Below are 19478 nucleotides of genomic sequence, written 5' to 3' on the forward strand. Positions count from 1 at the left end.
TCATATATACTGGAATTTCCCTTTTTGGTGTCAGTATTCCACCCATGTTGGGGGGCACACACCAGTGTACTCCTAGTATCCCAAGCCCTGATGAATGGGGAACTTTGCCTCAGGAAGTGCATCTGATATAAATTAAGCATGCAAATAATACAGAATGAGATTTCCATTCATACCGGATTGGTTAAGGCCCAGTTTAACAACGAGTGCTTTTACTGCTGGTCAAAACTGTGCTGCTGTTGGCAGAAGACAAAAGATGGAAGGCATGCTAAGGGGCAGTGAGAGAGAAGGAAAGCAGTAGAGGTGAGAGGACGCATTTAAATGTAGAGACTATGACTGGTAAAGACAGAGTGCTGGCTAGTATCATAGAGTGAAGGAAGACTGGACACATATATCCTGGTATGCATTGTCTTGGTGAAAAATTCAAGAAACACCTGGATGAGAGCACAAGTTGCTCTAAAACCTGTATGTACTTATATTATAGGGTACATATGGAGACAACAGAGACAAGACATAAGTTTGCAGGGAAAACATATAAAGACAGACAACCATTCAAACCTACAGCCAATTTAGAATTACCAAACAACCTAACCCATGTGTTTGGACTGGAGAAGGAAGTTGCTAACCACTACACCACGGACTATTTGTTTTTAAAAAAAATACTTAAATAAAATGCAGACAATAATGCATTCTTAAGCATGATACTATTCCAAACTGCAGATTTATAGACATATTTTCATTAAATGTGGTGCGTGAACAGACTGCTGATTCTACTGTTTGCTCAATCATTCGCTAGATTAATGAATTTTTTAACCAACCAATCAGCGAAAAATGCATTAACCTTTTTGTGCTTTTTTATATTATTATTATTATATTATTTACATATTTTTTATTTATAGACTATAGAACATTTAAAAAACAGAAGCTAACTCAAAGTGCTTTAGAGACAGACACATTTAAATTATAAGTCTCCAAAAAACAAAGAAAATAAAAGCAGAGGGGTGAGTTTTGTTCTGTTAATTACTGTAGAAAGAAAAATCATAGTGATTTAGTGATCATTAAAAGAAGAAAAAAAATGCAAATTGATTATTATTCTTTTCATAACTGCTCTATCCTATATAAGTGGCCTTTATAGTAACGGCAATACTTGCCCTGTATTTGCTTGGTATCAGACTAATACCCGATTTTGAAGTATCGCACGGCACTAGCTGTTACATGTTGACGGGGCTGGATTATATGACGAGTGTGCTCGGAACCATCGATTTGAGCCACCCGGAACAAAAACGTCGTCGGACCAAGCTTTTTTCTTTCCCCCCATTTTTAAGTCGCGTTGGTTTTAGTCATTGTCATGAATAACAAGTGACGTTTTTAACGTGTCTGACGAAGAAAGGAGAAGTAGTAGAAAAGAAAGGACACCCCCCTATATTTATAGCTAATTTCTGATTGTGTGCGATCGAGTGCAGTGGATGAACAGGATGGAAAATGATATTTCAGAAGGGAAATCTACTAACTCTTCAGGTAAGTTTTCCTAGCATCACTGTAAAGAGTTGGTTTTTAGTCAGACAGTCTGAATAACAAGCTGCTTATGTGGCATTTTAACGGAGGAGATATTTCACAAACGCTGATGAGTAGTAATAAAACATTGGGGGTTTAGTGTCGAATAAAAATAGCACAGTTATGAGTAACACTGCCTGCATTTTCTTGAATAGGCACTTTATGCAAATACGTGCAACATCTAACATAGGCACTGTCTACAAATGAATTTGGTATTAGTTGTAGTACCGAATTCAATTAAAGTGAACGCTTTCATTTAAAGTGGTCTCTGCTTCCGTTCTTGATGCCAGGGATTCCATAACATGTTGGAGATGTTTGTCGTGGGTTCTTTTGACTTAATCTAAATGCACTGTGGTGGAAATTTTGCAACAAACTTATAAACGGTTACAATGGACCATGTACCAGCTTTCATAGGAAGAGAGGCAGTCTACACCTTGGGCAGGTTTCCAATCTATTGCAGGGCTAACACAGAGAGATGGACAAGCAATCACGCTCAAATTCACACCTATGGCCAGTTTACTGTAGAATCACCAGTTAACCTAACTTGGATGCCTTTGGACTGTGGGAGGAAGCAGACGTATCAGGAGAGAGCCAACACAACCATGGGGAGAACATAGAAAGGCCCCAACTGGCTGGTTGATTTGAACCCACGACCTTCTTGCTGTGAGGCTGCGATGCTACCATCTGTCATGAGCATTATAAATACTTGCATTCTTAAATGTGACACTCTGACCAAAACTCATTTGATCATAAAGTAATAGTAGACTACAGTATGTTGTATTTTTCAATTGTGAGTAGATTTCAAACAGATGTATAGATTTGATTTAATGTTGTATGGTAAATGATAAATGGCCTGTATTTGTATAGCGCTTTACTAGTCCCTAAGGACCCCAAAGCGCTTTACACATCCAGTCATCCACCCACTCACACACTCATTCACACACAGGTGATGGCAAGCTACAATGTAGCCACAGCCACCCTGGGGTGCACTGACAGAGGCGAGGTATGTCAACAGTTCATTACTGGCCAGCCTACTGAGTACTACAGATGTCTGTGTATTGTGCAGGCAACGGGTAGAACATGCCTCAACTGACCAGTGGATTCCTTCTTGCTATTAGGCGATGGGGCTAAACACCACCATATATATATGAGTTTATTAAATATGTATATGCGACTGCTTCGCTATGAAAGGATCAAGGAACACAAAGCAAAAGAGCAAAACAATATTTTGGCCCTGCAGTTTAGTAAATCCCATGTTCATGAAACTCATTGTCAGAAAATTTGCACAATAAACCAGGAACTAGTTTATGGGCCAAATGACATATTTTAGTTTAGTAGTAGTAGTAATAATAATAATAATAACAACAATATTAGTCAAAACAGTCAGTTTTAATGAGTTATTCATTTACAAAACAGACGATGAGCAGCATTTGGAGCAAGGTCACCACTAAACAATATACAAACAATTGGACAGCTGTGTTAAGCCAAGTATTTGTGTCTGGGTTTAAGTTATGGTTCATTTTATGGATATTGATAATAAAACATTTATCCCCGATGTTAAAATGACCCACTTCTGTTCACATTCAGGTGCAACACTCTCCCTCACTGCCCTGCGCCTCCTGGTCCCACCACTTCGGTTGGTCTCCGCAGCCGTCTGGCAGACCATCCAGCAAAAAGTTATAGCTGATTACGGGATGCTTGAGGAGTTTGTGTCTATGGTTACAGACATTCTTCCAGAGCTGCTCACCAGCCGCCAGCGGACTGAACTCAGCCTGGGCCTCAGAGCACGGGTGAGTTTATCAGCATCTGCAAATTAAGTCATTGTAGATTTGATGGATTTGTACTTTTTTGCCTTCATCATAATTGTCTTTTACGTCGATAAGAGCTTTGCACGCCTTTTGTTCTCTTATTCTTTGGCAACCAGCTTCACGAGGACTGGAGCATTTCCAACATCCAACAGTTGGCTGCTTTTCCATCCTTCTGTGCTCTGACACAGAATGTCAGTTGGTTCTAGGTCATTTGATTGGGTGGCCATCACCACTCCTCCTACATCCTTCCTTTTGGGAACCACACACTAAGATACCATCTGTTCACCTTCTCTGTGTCTCAGAAGACATTGTATCCACAGTCAACATTGTCACACTTGGATTATGCAGTCCAAAATCCAGATTTCCACTAATCCACTAGTCCAATTAGATCCAATTTTTTCAGGCATTCTGCCGCAAACACAGCCATGTTTCTACTTCTCAAACCTTTAATCTTTAAGTAGATAACTCTAATATGGTTGTAGAATTAATCTACTTCCTAGCTTCCTGTAATTAAATGATCAAAAAGCATAAGAAAATCTAGCACTCCCTAAATCACCACCTGAAGATGTGTCTGCATATACCAGTCACAAAGCGCCACGCATTGTGAAGTTTCCTGAATACACTTGACTAAGGGCATTTAGATCAAGTGATGTTACCCAAGAACCATTACAATAAGTGTAGAGTGCAGAGCAGTGTCTGGATCTCAAAGAATTCACCCATTGCAGTATGGTGAATACAGAGGCCAAGAAAAACAGTGGTTGACAATGTGAATCGTTCAACATCAACGTGAATGTCCATAAAATCGTGCCTGTACAGAGTGCCGGCGTATCCATCAAGCTCACAAAACACGCAGTGAAATCACCAACACGGTAGCATTCCATTTGGTAAAAGACAATGGGCTGATATTTATATAGCACTTGTGCAGATAACAAACAAAGTCTTAAATTCGTGCACACACGTATGCTTCAGTGTAGGCATCAGAGGCAACTTGGCTTCATGCTTTGGTGATGCAAAGATTTACACATTAGCGGGAAAGTCCCCTCAATCTGAATGTGAAAGTAGCGTCTACGTGACAGTGCTGTAGAACAGTTTTGTCTACAGTCAATGAATAGTTGTGATTAATAACTGTGATGATCTTAACATTGAGAATATTAATAATTAATTAGTTGTGCCGTTCAGCAATTAAGCCACTAAGGTGAAATACTATACCAAGCATGACTAGAAACTTCCACACAAAACCAAAACAAAGTTTGGCTGATCCCCTCTGGACTTATTTCAGTGTTGGTGCTTTTTTTACATTTCCACGTGGAAGTCTCATTTCTGCTCTGGATCTTCCCTGATCTGTCTAACCCGTTTTCTTTTATGGAAAATGGTTGAAAAGACAAAAGTGAGTGGGACAGGTTGTGCTACCTGTTTGTATTGCTGATAAAAGCCGTGCATGCTGGCAAACAATGCAGGTTACTGTTGAATAATCCTTTCTCAGGTCTCTCAGGACCTTACAGTCTCATTTATGATGATTTAGGTTGCCCAACACCTTGAAAATTGAAATAGTGATCGTTCATGTCACTCTATTAAACATCAGTTTCTTTGCGCTCTCAGCTGATCCTGGAGTTATACCAGCGTGAAGCTCCTGCTGACTTTGAGATCATCCAGCCACACTTGGACAGGATGCAAGTGCTCATCAATGCATGGCTAGTGGAGGTGATTTCATTGGTTTTTGTTTTCTGTTATCGTGACAGTATAATTTAGATTCCCAAAACAGCTTATTATCATTATTAATTGTTATTATTATGAATTATGCAGGCTGGTGGTACTAATGTAGAACTGCCACAATCAAACTTTGTGGATCTTGTAAAGAACTTGCAGAATGATGCTGAAGAAAGAGAGCACTTCTTTCAGGTCTGTATTTGTTTTTTCACTGCTTTTTTGCATCCTAGATAATAATACCATAAAAGTGTTATTATTTTATTATCAAAGCTGGAGTACTTTCATTTTCAAGTAGTAGTAGTGGTAAAGTAGTCTAGTATGTGTAAAGGTGTATTTTTGAGTTTACTAAAAGCGCCAGGTGCAGTGATATTTCTGTATGTTTTGGACGTTCATGGTGTGCTTTCTTGTTTGTGCTTCTCAGAATGTTTTCCCTGTAGAGTTTGGTCCTGCATATGATGAAACACTTCACACTTTGATGTGCCTGTTTTTATCCAGATTTGAAAAGATTCTTCATCTTCAGTCATTCCAGCAGGTACACAAAAGTGCTACTCAACATTACCCAATTATATTTTAAGCTAGATTAACAAATGTTAACGCCGCTCTTTCTTTTTCATTTTCAAAAGGTTGCCTCCATGTTTGGTGAAGCTTCTTCTGCTCTCAAGGACTGCATGCAGTTGGTGTCTCAGTGTGAAGAGCTCAAAACTCTGCTGCAGTATCAAAAACACCTTAGCCAACTAGATCATATAGGTAAGTAGTTACAGATTTTCTACTCTTAGCTCCGTATCCCTGATTTAGCCATCTCAGGCACATGGCTCTGGCTGTGAGCGCTAAAGGCCCCGCCCACTTGCAGTTTGCAAGGACAGCTAATCGGAGGAAAGTTACCCTAAAGGTCTGTTGAGTAGCTAAAACAACTTGTTTCAGATAGCAGATTCACTGCGAGGCTGAAACAAAGGACCAGTATAAGACAAATAAGGATTATTTTGAACTGTGAACCATGCAAAGCTACTCTAGTAGAGTCTGACGTTAAAAATGTGGAGCTGATTTTTAATCGGTCCACTTTAATGATGTGTATTTGGCTTGTGGGATTGCTGCTTTGTGGTCAAAAAAATAAATCCAATGTTCTCAGATTAGTATGACGTGTGCAATAATGTAATAATGAATGGCACTTGGGTGTTGAGCTCTGTTCTTGTTCACTGTTATATGACACCTTTTTTTGTCTTTTCAGATAGTTCTCTGGACGGTGAGTGGATCATTTCAGCTCTAAACCTTCCCTGTGTAGAAAAAACAGAAACGCTTAAAACACAAGCAAAGGGCAGCATTTTGGATGAATTGTTATTTTCATCAGATTTGGAAAAGGAATCACTGGCTCCAGAACAGCAGACGTGTGAGACCAATGATGGTAAAAGTGATTGGACTCCTGAGCACAATGGAACACAGTTGCCTTTAGGAGATTCAACAAAACATGCCGAAAATGTAAATCTTCAAAGTCAGACAGATGGTTCTTGTTGCCTAATCAAAGAGTGCCACGTTCGTCTAAGAAGACTTGACCTGCCACTGTCTTTACAGTCTCGACCTGTGAGATCAAACAGAGGCCTAAGAATGAAAAAGATTCTCCAAGAGGTGAAAGGGCAACTTTGTGGAGAGGCCCTACCTGCTGACAAATCTATTTCCACGAAAGCAAAACAGTTCGAGAGGGTTTCTCAAATGCTGTCAGACAATGAGGATTCAGGCAAAGACTCCTCATACATGGCTCCCATCAGTACTTGCAGTGAAGATGACTCCTGGTCTTACTACTCGGATAAGGACTCTAGTCATAACACTGTTAGTAGAAGTCCCAGTGTAACTGATTCATGGTCTCACTACTCAGACGATGAGTCTTCAATTGTGAGTCCTGTTAACAGTTTCCCTGAAAGTGGTTCAGTTTGTAGCAGCTCAGATGAGGACCCTTCGTTCCTGGGTCCTAAAGATGTGTCAGATTCTAGCAGAAATCGGGGCACTGCTGGCATAAAGCATAGCTCTACCAAACACACTCGTTTAATCCAGTGCTTTATCTGCAAAGAGCATGTCAACACAAACCTGAGAACTCACATGAAAACCCACTTTCCCACCAATGACTACGCGTGCCCTCGATGCGATAGCAGGTTTAAACTCCTATCCTCTCTGAAGAAGCACTTGAATAAGACTTGTTATGAATATGCTCAGCAGCATGTAGATCCAGGGAATCCAGATGAAGTCAAGAATCTTTACAAATGTGACATATGCCAAGAGGCGTTCAAGTACAAAGTTGCTCTGCAAAAGCATACGCTGACCCACAACGAGCTCTACTGCAACGTATGCAGAAAGGTCCTTCGAGATGCTGCAACGCTGGCAAGGCACAAAGTTTCACACACTCCATTTCAGTGCAACCGCTGCGACAAGTCTTTCAGTCTTTTCAAGCCCTTACTCAAACATTACGAAAACATCCATAAAGTCAGCAGACCATTCAAATGCAGCCATTGCCCCAAAACTCTCCCCAGGCTGCGATTTTTAATCATACATGAATGGCACCACACAGGCCACCTGCCGTTCCGGTGTTCTCATTGCAGCCTGAGATTCAAATGTGATTCTGAGCTCATGTACCACGAGAGGGTCCACACCAGAGAGAAACCCTATCTGTGTGCAGAGTGCGGCAAGACGTTCGCCCAAAAGTCCAACATGTTGCGCCACCTGCACTTCATCCACAGCGAGTCTCGAAATGAGAAGAAGCACTCTTGCTCTCAGTGCGAGAAGTCCTTTAAAGAGAAAGGAGCGCTGAAAAAGCACCAGAGGAGCAAACACTTACACGAGTTGTTCCGTAATCCATGTCCGACCTGCGGGAAGATGCTTTCGGCATCAACGATGAAAAGGCATAAATTAATCCACACTGGAGAAAGACCTTTCAAATGCACTGTGCCTGAATGCGAAAAGTACTACAGATCAACCTCGGAGGTTAAGAAACACATTCTCATGCACCATACCACAGAAAGGCCGTATAAATGTGACATCTGTGGAAAGGGGTTTGTAAAAATGTGGTATCTCAATGTACATGCTCGAATACATTCGGGAGAAAAACCATTTGTTTGCCATATCTGCGGCAAGGCCTTCCTAAAGGCCTACAGCATGTTCAGGCACAAAAGACTTCTACATACATTTGTTACACATTAACTACGTGACACAGGAATGCTTGATTGGTTAAGGAAAGTAGCTTCTTGGTGTGAATGCGCATTGAATCTGAATTCTGTCTAATGGGCAGCAAGGAGCAGATGTTGCAAAAGCTGGCAAAATAATTCCCTATTTACTATTTAAAGTATGTATGTTTTCATTTGAACCACTTGTCTACCAAGAGTGAGCGATGACAGAGGTCACTGCCACAGGAAACCAACCAACTGGACAAAAAAAAGAGAGAGAGAGAAAGAATCAAAACATGTCCAGCTAACTTTGTAACCACTTTGAGAACCCTCCAAATGCTTGTTCAGGGGTAAAGTTAGCAGTACGTTTTAGGTTATTGTTAGGCACTTAGATGCTTAAACCTCAGGTAAAAAGTGTGTGAATACACTGATGCCAGTGAATTACCTCACAAAGATACCTAGACAAATGTCTGCTTTGTGCTACACAGAAAGAGGAGCACACAGATTCAAATAGTCTACGATGAAACTGAAAAAGTAGTGGTTCCAGCATGTAAAATACTTACAGTCCCACAGTTAAATGTACTATCTCTGTGTGGGGCACAGGCTGCGGTGACTGTTGTCTAAGTCAGCAGCTGACAGTACAATGAAAAAAACAAACAAACACTGTAAACACAATAAAAATGCAGGACACATACTGGAGGTGAACGAGTTCAGCTCGGTGTATAAAGATCTTTGTCTTCTCCCAACTTCAATTCATATGAAGAATTACCATATTTGTTTCATGTGTACTTTGTATTTAGCAGTGTAATTTTTTTAACTATTTAGTTTGTTTGATTTTACATCATATGTTTTGTTCTTTTTCATGTTGTGTATAATGTGTTTTAGGCACGAAGCAGAAAAGTGAGCAGCATTCAGCTTCTTCTGTGGATCATTTTCATCTGTTTTTTTTTATCAAAAAATTAAAATGGTGAAGCTTTCACTTAAAATAGTGATCTTTCATTTTGTGGGGCTTTGCTCATGTTTTTGGGTTTTTTTGTATTTGAAAATTGGTAAACCCCAAGATTACAATAAACTACTTAAATGTACATGCGAAAATGATTGCATGATTTTTTATTAAGAGGAAGAAACTCTTTAGTGTAGAAATAAAAGAAGGAAGGAAAGACAACGGTACAAAGTGTTATAGTGAAGAGCAAGTTGATAATAATGTGCTTGCCTCTTCTTCTTTCAGCTAATATTAGGATCAGGGCAGGCTTGGGTCATTTTTCTTTCTTTCTATTTTCTAAACTCTTAACACGATGTTTAGACAGTGTGTATATTGAGGACTTAATCAGATAGACCTGTACCTCAGGGAGAAGGTACAGGTCTATACAGGCCAGAACATCCAGACTGGCCAACAGCCTGTATCCACAGGCTGTGAGGCTCCTGAACTCTCTGCCCCCCTCTCACGGATAATAACCATATCCAACTTCTTAATAGCAATGAACTAGTCTGCATTGGTGCATCATATCTTTATTCTCTTCCCCCTCCTGCCCCCCCCCCCCCCCCCCCCCCCTCTTTCTTAAATAGATAACTATCATATCTGATATCATATCTCACAGTACAATAATATTGAATGGGTTGCATTGTTGTATTTTGTCATGTTTCTCAGGTCTTTGTCTGAATTTCTACGAACATTATTGCTAAGGATTGTCTTATTGCATTGGAGTCACACTGGGTTAAATATGTACACTTGGGTTTTAAGGGGTATTTATTATTTTCTTCTTTTTTTGGGGTTGTATGGAAGCCCCAAACGCAATTTCATTGTTCTTGACAATGACAATAAATAAATAAATACTAAATAACTATAAAAAACTAAGTATCCCTTTCAATTAGCCTCATCTTTTTTTGAATCTTTTCATTGAGCCATCATTTTTCACTAATTTAGACATCCATAATGCATTTAATTTAGTACACATAAAATAATGTGAATTCTATGCTTCTTCGGTAGGTAAAAAGGGAGGAAAGGCTAAGGTGTCAGACCATATGGAGTAATCCAAATTTGAAACCTTTGGTCCAAACTGTCATTAATTTGTAAAAGTCAGGAGAGAGGTACAACAGTTAATGTCTAATGCCCTCTGTCCTGGTTAGGGGTGGCATTGCACCCAGTAGCGTTGGAGATCTTGATAAAATTGATGGAATTCTAAATGCAGAAAACTACTGTCAGATCACTGTCACAAATACACACACACACTACACATGGACACTCTGAGTCATGGATTTGCATTCCTAGACCCCTGATCCCATTATTGAAGATGTGGGATCACCTTTACAGAGAACAGAAGAAAACGCAGCTAGCATCCAAAGAAGAGCTTTGGAATGTTCTTCAAGAAGCCTGGAGAACCATTCCTGAAGACTACTAAAAGAAATTAGTGGAAAGCTTGCTTAGTTCACGCTTTGTTAAGGAATTAAACATGGCCATACCAAAGTTGCTCCTGCACCTATTTCGCAATTTTATTAGCCATACAGAAACAAAGGGGAGTGGAGATCGAAAGGCCAAAAGCACAGTAAAATAAAATGTAAAAAAAAAAACGCGATGCGGAACGAATAACAGGACTATTTCCCGTTGTCGGACAGTTATTGTAGATGGAACGAAAGGCAACAGTTGACGCACAAAGATCAGTTGTGTGACTTCGCTTTCTGGCTTCCAACCCATTTAAAACCGTTACTTTGACTTCGGTCACAGTATTACATGTTCTCTGACTGTAATGTAACTGCAGACAGCTCGCAGCATGGACGGAGGTGTCTCCGAGTTACCTGGTGAGTTTAAATGCTTGTATACAATTTTGTTTGGCTAGGCCGCAATCTAGCCCGCGCGCGGGAATAGCATTGCTAAAGCCGTAGCGGTCGTTATTATTATATTATTATTTTACTAAAGAGTTGTGTCTAAAAAAATACAAACTGCTTCTACTTTTTACTAGCCTGGAAACACGTTGCTGGACTTAATTCTTTAACTCAGCGTTTGTGAGTATTAGTTATCCATAGTGCTTAGATAATGCTAGGCTAGGCTAGGAAAAGTCATTGACAGCAATTCACTCGTTGAAGTGAATCCGCCTGTTTTGAGTAAATCTGATTCATGTATTTGCTTTGGGGGTTTTGGGTGGGAGGGGAAGGGGATATGCAAACATATTAGCAACGTATGCAAGCAGTTATACTGTTAAACATTCAAATTGATATGTAACAGTGGCTCAATAGTAGATTACGGAAATGAAAGTAGCAGGCACATCCGCTTTATCCGGAGCTCGGCATTTAAGCGTTTTGTTGTTGCTTTTGTTTTTGTTTTTGTTTGTGTTTTTCTGTGAAGAATAACTCCGCTTTAATGTTACGTGAGACCTTAGTTTTGTTATCGGTAATAATGGCCATTCGAGCCAAAATAAAACATTTTATTTTAATCCTGCTGGTAAGTTCGTGATGGGATTTTTTTGTGTGAAAAACTTCACAAAATTTTGATTTGGTATACTATGCATGAATCTCCTTTCTCTTTTGGAACCAATATAAAGACGGTGACTAAATAAAGGGAATTTAGTTTGTGGTCATCACTCCATTGACAACTTAAATGGGAAAGTCTGTGTTGTTGGCCTGTCTTCACTCTCACTGCGTATTGCCTTTCAAGCACTTTTTTTTAAAAATGCCTTTTTCCTTGCAGGCCCCTCTCTTCCCCTCTCTGCTCTGCGGCTCCTGGTCTCACCAATTCGGCTGGTTTCTGCAGCCATCTGGCAGACTGTGGAGCAGAAGGTTGTGTCAGACTATGGGCTGCTTGAGGAGTTTGTGTTTATGGTCACAGAAATTGTTCCTCAGCTTCTCTCTACGAGGCAGCGCGCTGAACTCGTCTTGGGACTCAGAGCACGAGTGAGTTGGCAGAATCTAGGTGCTCCGCATGGCGCTCCAGCATGTTACTAATACATGTATTTTGTCACTTGTTTGTTTAGCAGCTTAACATACATTTTAATTACATACTCCTTGGGTGACAGTAGGTGGGTTAGTGTGTTGTTTGAAGCTGAAGACTCATCTGATCAACAATTGTGGCTTTTAAACAGAAAAAAGCCTTTGATGTATGCAGTAGGGCTGAATGATAAATTGGGTTTTAATTTTAATTGCAGCAGTTACTATAAACAATTCTTCTTCTTAGTTTGTTTAATCCAAACCTCAAAAGGCGGAACCCACTAAGTTGAGAAAGAATGATAGTTATCCTTTAGAGAGATTAATGGTTGCCTGCAGCTGCCTTTGTCGTTATCTTAAAGCTGTCACAGTCTTTGTTTTGACTCACTCACTGAGAGTATGGCTGTGTCCCAATTAAGAGACCGCACGCTTGAAGTACGTGCACTACGTACGGTGCGTACTGTAAGTACGAGAAGTGCGGAAGTGAGAGGCTTGTGAAATGGGACGGTCTAGCCTTCGTCGTGCTGTTCAGGTTGCCTAGCAACCATGATACTAACCGCAAGAAACGTTACATACAGCATTGTGTGACATAAATGAAGGAGAAACAATGTTTTGTTGGTCATTCATTTTTGTCATGACATCACTTTGATTAGTTGAGTATCTGAGGCTGAGACCACGGGACTGTAAAACATGATTGTTTGGCTTCATTTCTGTACTGAACAGTAATTTCAAGATTAGTTAGTAAATAACAATATATATATATATATATATATATATATATATATATATATATATATATATATATATATATATATATATACACACACATATACATGCACATATACATGCATGCATGCATGCATGTAAAGTTATTTATTTCATATTCTGTATAGTTTTTCATATTTATATCCTGTCCATATCCTGTCCATATCCTGTACTCACTACAGCCTGTACATACTTATAGTTATAGAATATTCACAACATACTTCATACCGTGTACATTATAACATAATAGACCCATTTCTGTAATATACTTACATATCTATATTATTGCTAATATATATTGTAATATATCTATATCACTAAGCACTTCTGGATGGATGCAAACTGCATTTCGTTGCCCTGTACCTGTGCATGTGCAATGACAATAAAGTTGAATTCTATTCTATTCTATTCTAAATAAAAGAAGAAGTTGAATGTTAAACATGAAGCATTTCCTGAGATTCATTATAGAACACAGAGTGAATGGAATGCATCTTTTCTCTTAACTGTTCGCTTATTAATGGTGATTGCAGTTGATCCTGGAGCTGTGTCGTTCTGATGACACTGCGGACCTGCAGGTTATTCAACCACATCTCGACCGGATGCAGAAGCTCAGATCACTGTGGAGCGTGGAGGTGGGTGAAAACCTTTTTTTGTGTCTGTGACGTTTAGTATTCCTCGTTAAAATCTGAAGTTCCACGATGACCTCTTCTGTTTTAAATTCTTTACTTGTAGAATGCTGAACCGGTGTCAGACTCTCATTTCATGGGCCTAGTCCAAAATCTGCTGAGAGATCCCGAAGAGAGAAGAAATTTCTTCATTGTGAGTTAAAACTGAATACGGAGACAATGTGATTGATTGGTGGCAGGTCCTTGTTAATATGATCCCTTTTGAGGAAAAAATAAAATAAAATTGTACGTTTGTATTTGTTGCTTTGAGCAAATGGTTTTTGTAATTTGGCTCTATATAAATAAAACTGAATTGTGTTGTAGGATGTTTTCCCTGGAGACTTTGGTCCCACATATGACAAAGCAATCCAGACATTGATGTGGTTGTTTCTGTCAAGACTGGAAAAGCTTCTTCCAACCAAAACTCTCCAACAGGTAAATGTAATGTCTAATATTGAGCAAAGAGCATTTCTCCTTGTAGTATTAGTTTTTTTTAGCATTGTTAGTTGTTTTTGTTACCTTTTTTGTGATCTCTTGCATTCAGTTTGCAGCTCTGAGTAGTGAAAGGCTGTACACATACAATTCAACTCATTTGCAAAAATACTTCATTTTACTTTAATTTATTTGTTATAATAGGTCTATCATCACACAGACAAAGTCCATCTTCACTGTCTGTCATGGCTGCTGGTGATGGTACTTTTCCTTCTCTTGCTATGCAGCCTCAGGGAGCTTAGAGAAGTGACTTTACAAACAGTTCTGTTCCAGGGTTATGTTAGACTGACCCTCCAGCTTATAGTAGGTCTACAGAGCAAAACAAGAATATGAACAAAAAAATAAGAATTGTGTCAAAAGTTTAGAAACTGCAGAGCTTTTGACTCTTATGATTGTTATTTTACTTAAGCCTTTGTTTCATCAGATTGCCTCTCTGCTCAACGACACCTCATCTGTTCTGAATGAATGCATTGGGGCTTTCTCTCAGCCTCAGGAGCTCAAAGTCTTGCTTGACAATCAAAAAGATCTCACCCAATTAGAGGACATTGGTGAGTTGAATATTTTAAAACATGGGATCAGTTCTCAACATGTTGTTTTGTTTTTTTCCCCAGAATCTGTTTTATTCATTCATGATTCTTGTTCCTTTCAGAGTCTTTCATCGTTGACAGTGGCATTTTGTCTGCCCTGTGTCTCCCTCCTGTGGAAAGAGTTGTGATTGTCAATGAGCAAACTGAAACGGATGCAGAGAGCAGTCTCGTGTATACTGTCTGCACAGAGATGGAAGTGGAATCTGAGAACAAAGAGGTGTATGTGGAGGGAACTGGGAACTCTGAGGAGTGTGTGCAACCTGAGTGGTTTGGCCTCACTGGTGAGGTAAAACCAGAAATTGATGCAGTGGTAGTTATGGATACTGTGGAAGGCACTGAGGCCAGCGAAAGCGAAATGGCAGAGGACCGCAATGACAACCAATCAGGAACACTGATCATCGGCGAGGATGGCCAGGTGACTGTGCTGGATGGTGTGGAGAAGAAGCCAAACAGACGTGGGAGAAAAAAGAAACGTCCTGTAGATGAAGACTTTGAACCGGAAAGTGCAGTGGCGGGCAAAAAAGAAACACCAGAAAGTGACGCACTGTTAGAAAGATCAGTGCGTAAGAACAGAGGGCTCAAGATGAAACGGTACTTATCACAGTGGAGGAAATCTGGGAAGACACCGGGCTCCAGTACGACCAGCAGTGGACCCAAAAAGTTTGCCGGGCCCCAAGGTCCAGCCAAAAGCAACGACTTGGATGAGAGAACCTGTAAAGTCTGCAGCAAGGTGGTGAGTCATGCCAAGTTCTTGCAGCGACACATGAGTCAGCACTCCGAGGAGCTGCCCATTACATGTCCTTCATGCAAGAAGCTTTACAAGAGCTTACGTTCCTTGCAGCAGCACAGATGTGCAAGCATGACAAAGGCAAAGGCTGTTAGGAAAGCCAAGGAGCAAGACACCCCAGCAGACGAAGGCGAACAGTCATCAAGCGGGGTTCCTTGCGACGACACAAATGAAGAGCAGCCAGTTGACAATACCACCCAGGATCCTGATTACTCTCCCCCTGCAGAGAGGGCTTCCAAAGAACCAGGGCAGAAGAGCCCTGAAGAACAGAAGAGTGTGTTAGAGGGTCCATTCTACTGTCCTCACTGCAGTGTCGAGTTCAAGTGCAAACAAACATTTAGGTTCCATTTAAGAAACATTTGCTACAATGAGCAGCAGGTTGATCCTGAGAAGCCTGATGATGTTAAGCATTGTTTCAGGTGTGATGAATGCGACAAGGCGTTCAGATACAAATCAACTTTGGATTCCCACAAACAGACTCACAACCCGCTCTACTGTGAGGTGTGTATGAAACTGGTACGTGACTCAGAAGCATTGGCCATGCACAAAGAATCCCACACACCTTTTCAGTGTAACCGCTGTGAGGAGAACTTCCCAGTGTTCAAGGCCCTTCATAAGCACTACATCGACGTCCACAACCCCACCGAGCCATTTACCTGCTCCCACTGTCAGACTACATTTGCCAGTTTGAAGCGTTTCATTAGACACGAGTGGAAGCACACGGGTTACCAACCATTTCAGTGCTCCCATTGTAGTAAAAGATTCCGTTCATACTCTGACCTTGTGGAGCACCAGAAAAAACACACTAAGGCATACCCATTCCTGTGCTGGGAGTGCGGCAAGAAATTCCGGCATGGCATCACGCTGACGAGACATGTGGAGCGTGTGCATCACTCTGGCGAACCCGTGACTGAAAAACCTACGCCGATCTTTACCTGCCCTCAGTGCGGGAAGACGTTCACTTCAAGAAGGTGCCTCCTGAAGCACGACAATTTTCATCACAAGGGGCTGCGCTTCCCGTGTGAGCACTGTGGGAAGGGCTTCTTTGGCAAGGACGCGTTGGTGAGGCACACTTTGATACACACGGGCGAAAGGCCTTTCAAGTGCGACGACTGCGACAAGTCATTTAGATCTGCAGCAGAATTAAAGATACACAGGAGATACCACACTGGAGAAAGGCCATTTAAGTGCAACATCTGTGAAAAGGGCTTTGTTCAATCTTGCTTTCTTACTTTACACATGCGAACCCACACTGGAGAACGGCCATATGTTTGTGCAGTGTGCAATAAGGGGTTTTCAAGCCTGCATGGCTTAAAACGACACAGGAGACTTGTTCATGCATAGATCATTGTGACATAATACATATTTCCAAAAGGATTTTTAGCATAACCAGCCCATGTTGAAGGATGTTGGTGTTAGGTGTAGACCAGAACTTTGCAAAGAGTGAAGAGCTGATGATTTGACCTATCACTGAAAGGACACCTTTGTTGATGCTGACGAAGAGATGGACTAAGTTTTCCAGTTGAAGGACATTTTCTGTAAACTATCAGCCTTATTGTTCTTCCTATGACTGGCACAGCTTTGGATTGCTAGAATGTGTGTAATTGCGTTGTGCATTATGAAAATGCATTATGAAAATGTAACTTGTATTTTTTACAGAGACATTTGTTGTTCTACATAAGATTTGTATGTATAAATGGGATGACCCTTAAAGGTCCCATATTATATTTCTTTTGTTGCCTCTTTATTCCTGGTTTTGAGCTCTGCTTTAGCAAGTGCAGCTTTAAGATGAATTAGAAATGCAGTTGCCTATGCACGTTTCAGGGGAAGGAAACACAGACACCCACACCCAATCACTGTTTATTTGTTAACTCTTTCTTTCTTTTCTCACATTTTCTAATATTCTGCTATCGCTGTTTTCCCCCACATAGCTGTGACCTGTGTTTGTTCAAACCAAACTGATATTCGGATTAGCGACTCACCATGCTAATGTGATTTTTTTTTTTTTTTTTTTTTTTTTCCCCCCTCCTCATTTTGTAGTGGTGACATGCGAACAGAATATAAAAGTAAGCCAGTGAGTGTTTAGGTATCACACAGGGTTAGGTTACTAGGTTATTTGGAGGCTTACTTGTCACACAACCCTCACACAACATCACATCACACAACATCACATCACACAACACAGCTTTTCGTTTACAGCTGTTTAACATATTAAAACAAACACAAAAGTCACACAAAATAACCTCTGGCGGCTGCGATATAGATCAGGAGTTTGCATTCTTTGAGGAAAAATTACTGTTTGTCAGCAGTCTTGTGGCTTTTGACTGAGAGCACAAATTTTTTTCAGTTCTTTGTCAGTAGGGGCTGTCAAACAAGTAGTCTTCATTAAAATTGAAATGGGTCTCTTTGTTGGGTTAGTCCATGTTGATATTCCTGTTTGGATCACCAACCTGGAACTGTGCTGACAGCCTATGGTTTAGTACATCAGACGACCTAATGCTAGAAGACTAGGCTACAATGACTGCTGTGAAAATCATGCAGTGAACATCAGAGCATCTACATCAACCTACATTTACAATGTAGGCAACATTCTGTCCTTTCACTAACTTTGAAATAAACTGGCTACTGGAAAAAATTCTTATAGCTTGTAAAGCTAAGAGGTTGTGAGATTGCTAGACAAATAGCAGTAGTTACATTTTCACAGCTTTGATTTTACACCTCCATGATTATAAAAATGTTTCCACTGAAAGTGGGTTTCATGGGACCTTTGATTATGTTTTTCTGTAATAAATTGAACCTTTGATTCCAAGTGTCAGTTATTTAACACAAGTAATTTCAATATCATATCATCTAGTAATACGATGGGGTTTTCCCCCCATCGTATTACTAGATGGCCAAAGATGCAGGTGAATCCCAGTCAGGAACACCCAACTTCAGAGTCTTAACAATGTTACATTAACTTCACTGTCTGCTGCATCTTTTCAGTTAGTTCATTTCTGATGTATAAAATGCAAATTGTAAGTTGTTTTGCCCCAAATCCAGCAAACAACCGGTCCATGTGGTTAAAAACACCAGTGCAGCTATCTGGCCAGTCAGTCCGTAATGCTGGTGACTTGTTCATCTTTGTTGTATAGCAATAACACGGTGGATTGTGATGGATCGGTGGTTTCTCGTAAACGTAGGAGAGTTTTTATTAGAATGTTATGAATTTTACAAGTGACTGCATTGTAAACCACAAAAGTTTTATAAGCACAGTTTGAGATAAACTTAGACAACCAACAGTCAACCAAAGATAGATAAGTGAAATAAGGTTTTTGTATCATAATCTAAAGGTTTTAAAATTTTAGATGACCTAAAAAATTAAAAGCTGCATCAGGCATATGTCTGCTTTCAGCTGCTCTGTTTAGGAAGCCTTCATCGTGACGTGTCCAGAGGATGCTAAGAACAGGTCACAGCAGCTCTCTTGATGTCCTCCTTTACAACATCCATGAATCTCCTGTGTGGTCTTTCTTCAAAAAGGATTTTGCTGCAGCACTCGTAGGAGAGTAGCCTTTAATGGTTAGTTGCCAGCTAATTTGAAAAATGCTGACACAATCAGAAATAATCAGAATCAGAATACTTTATTAATCCCGAAGGAAATTAGGGTTACAGCAGGCAGCACGCTTATGGCGCATGCGCACTTACAAAGGAACCTTCTGACCAAGTTTACACAAACATCACATTGGGGAGACATGTCAGAAAGGTAGGCTGATAGGAAAAAAACGAAAATGCATAACATGAGGTAAGAGGAGGAGAAAAAAAGACTCCACTCAGACTGAGCTCCTACTGGGAGAACAGTTTGATAACAGAAAAAACACCTCAGCACAAAAAGCACATGACTATCAATACACCATAGAAACACAAGACAAGCAACAGGGGCGGGTAAAGGGTAAGAGAGCCGGTGTAGACAGCGCATCCGGTCCTGCAGCATGTCTGCGCTGGTCCAGTTGACTGCCATCTTCCCCGGTAGGGCACAAGCATCGAAGGCGTTTGGAAAGGGAGGGGGGATCAGTGTG

General features: G+C 40.5%; 2 protein-coding genes across 4 annotated transcripts; both read left to right on the forward strand.

The window, feature by feature from the left end:
- The first annotated feature begins 1268 nt into the window (after nt 1–1268).
- LOC101487620 (uncharacterized) lies at nt 1269–9297 on the forward strand. Of its 3 annotated transcripts, none has more exons than XM_012924257.3 (8): nt 1269–1515; nt 3139–3341; nt 4959–5060; nt 5163–5258; nt 5488–5598; nt 5690–5813; nt 6292–6306; nt 9098–9297. In XM_012924257.3, the coding sequence occupies exons 1-8, from the start codon at nt 1464–1466 to the stop codon at nt 9181–9183; spliced, it is 789 nt and encodes a 262-aa protein (XP_012779711.2). In that variant the 5' UTR covers nt 1269–1463; the 3' UTR covers nt 9184–9297. The 3 variants fall into 3 exon arrangements, with proteins under 3 accessions (XP_012779711.2, XP_076743323.1, XP_012779710.3); XM_076887208.1 differs by having other exon boundaries at nt 3139–3187; nt 3277–3341; nt 6292–9297; XM_012924256.3 differs by having other exon boundaries at nt 6292–9297.
- Nucleotides 9298–10841: 1544 nt separating this feature from the next.
- LOC105941367 (uncharacterized) lies at nt 10842–18227 on the forward strand. The gene is made up of 7 exons (XM_012924266.3): nt 10842–11008; nt 11895–12097; nt 13423–13524; nt 13625–13711; nt 13882–13992; nt 14474–14597; nt 14699–18227. Exons 1-7 carry the CDS (start codon nt 10981–10983, stop codon nt 16765–16767), a joined length of 2724 nt encoding a protein of 907 aa, XP_012779720.3. The 5' UTR covers nt 10842–10980; the 3' UTR covers nt 16768–18227.
- The last annotated feature ends 1251 nt before the right edge of the window (nt 18228–19478 follow it).

This window comes from Maylandia zebra, linkage group LG8, assembly GCF_041146795.1.
Source record: "Maylandia zebra isolate NMK-2024a linkage group LG8, Mzebra_GT3a, whole genome shotgun sequence".
Classification (NCBI taxonomy): Eukaryota; Metazoa; Chordata; class Actinopteri; order Cichliformes; family Cichlidae; genus Maylandia; species Maylandia zebra.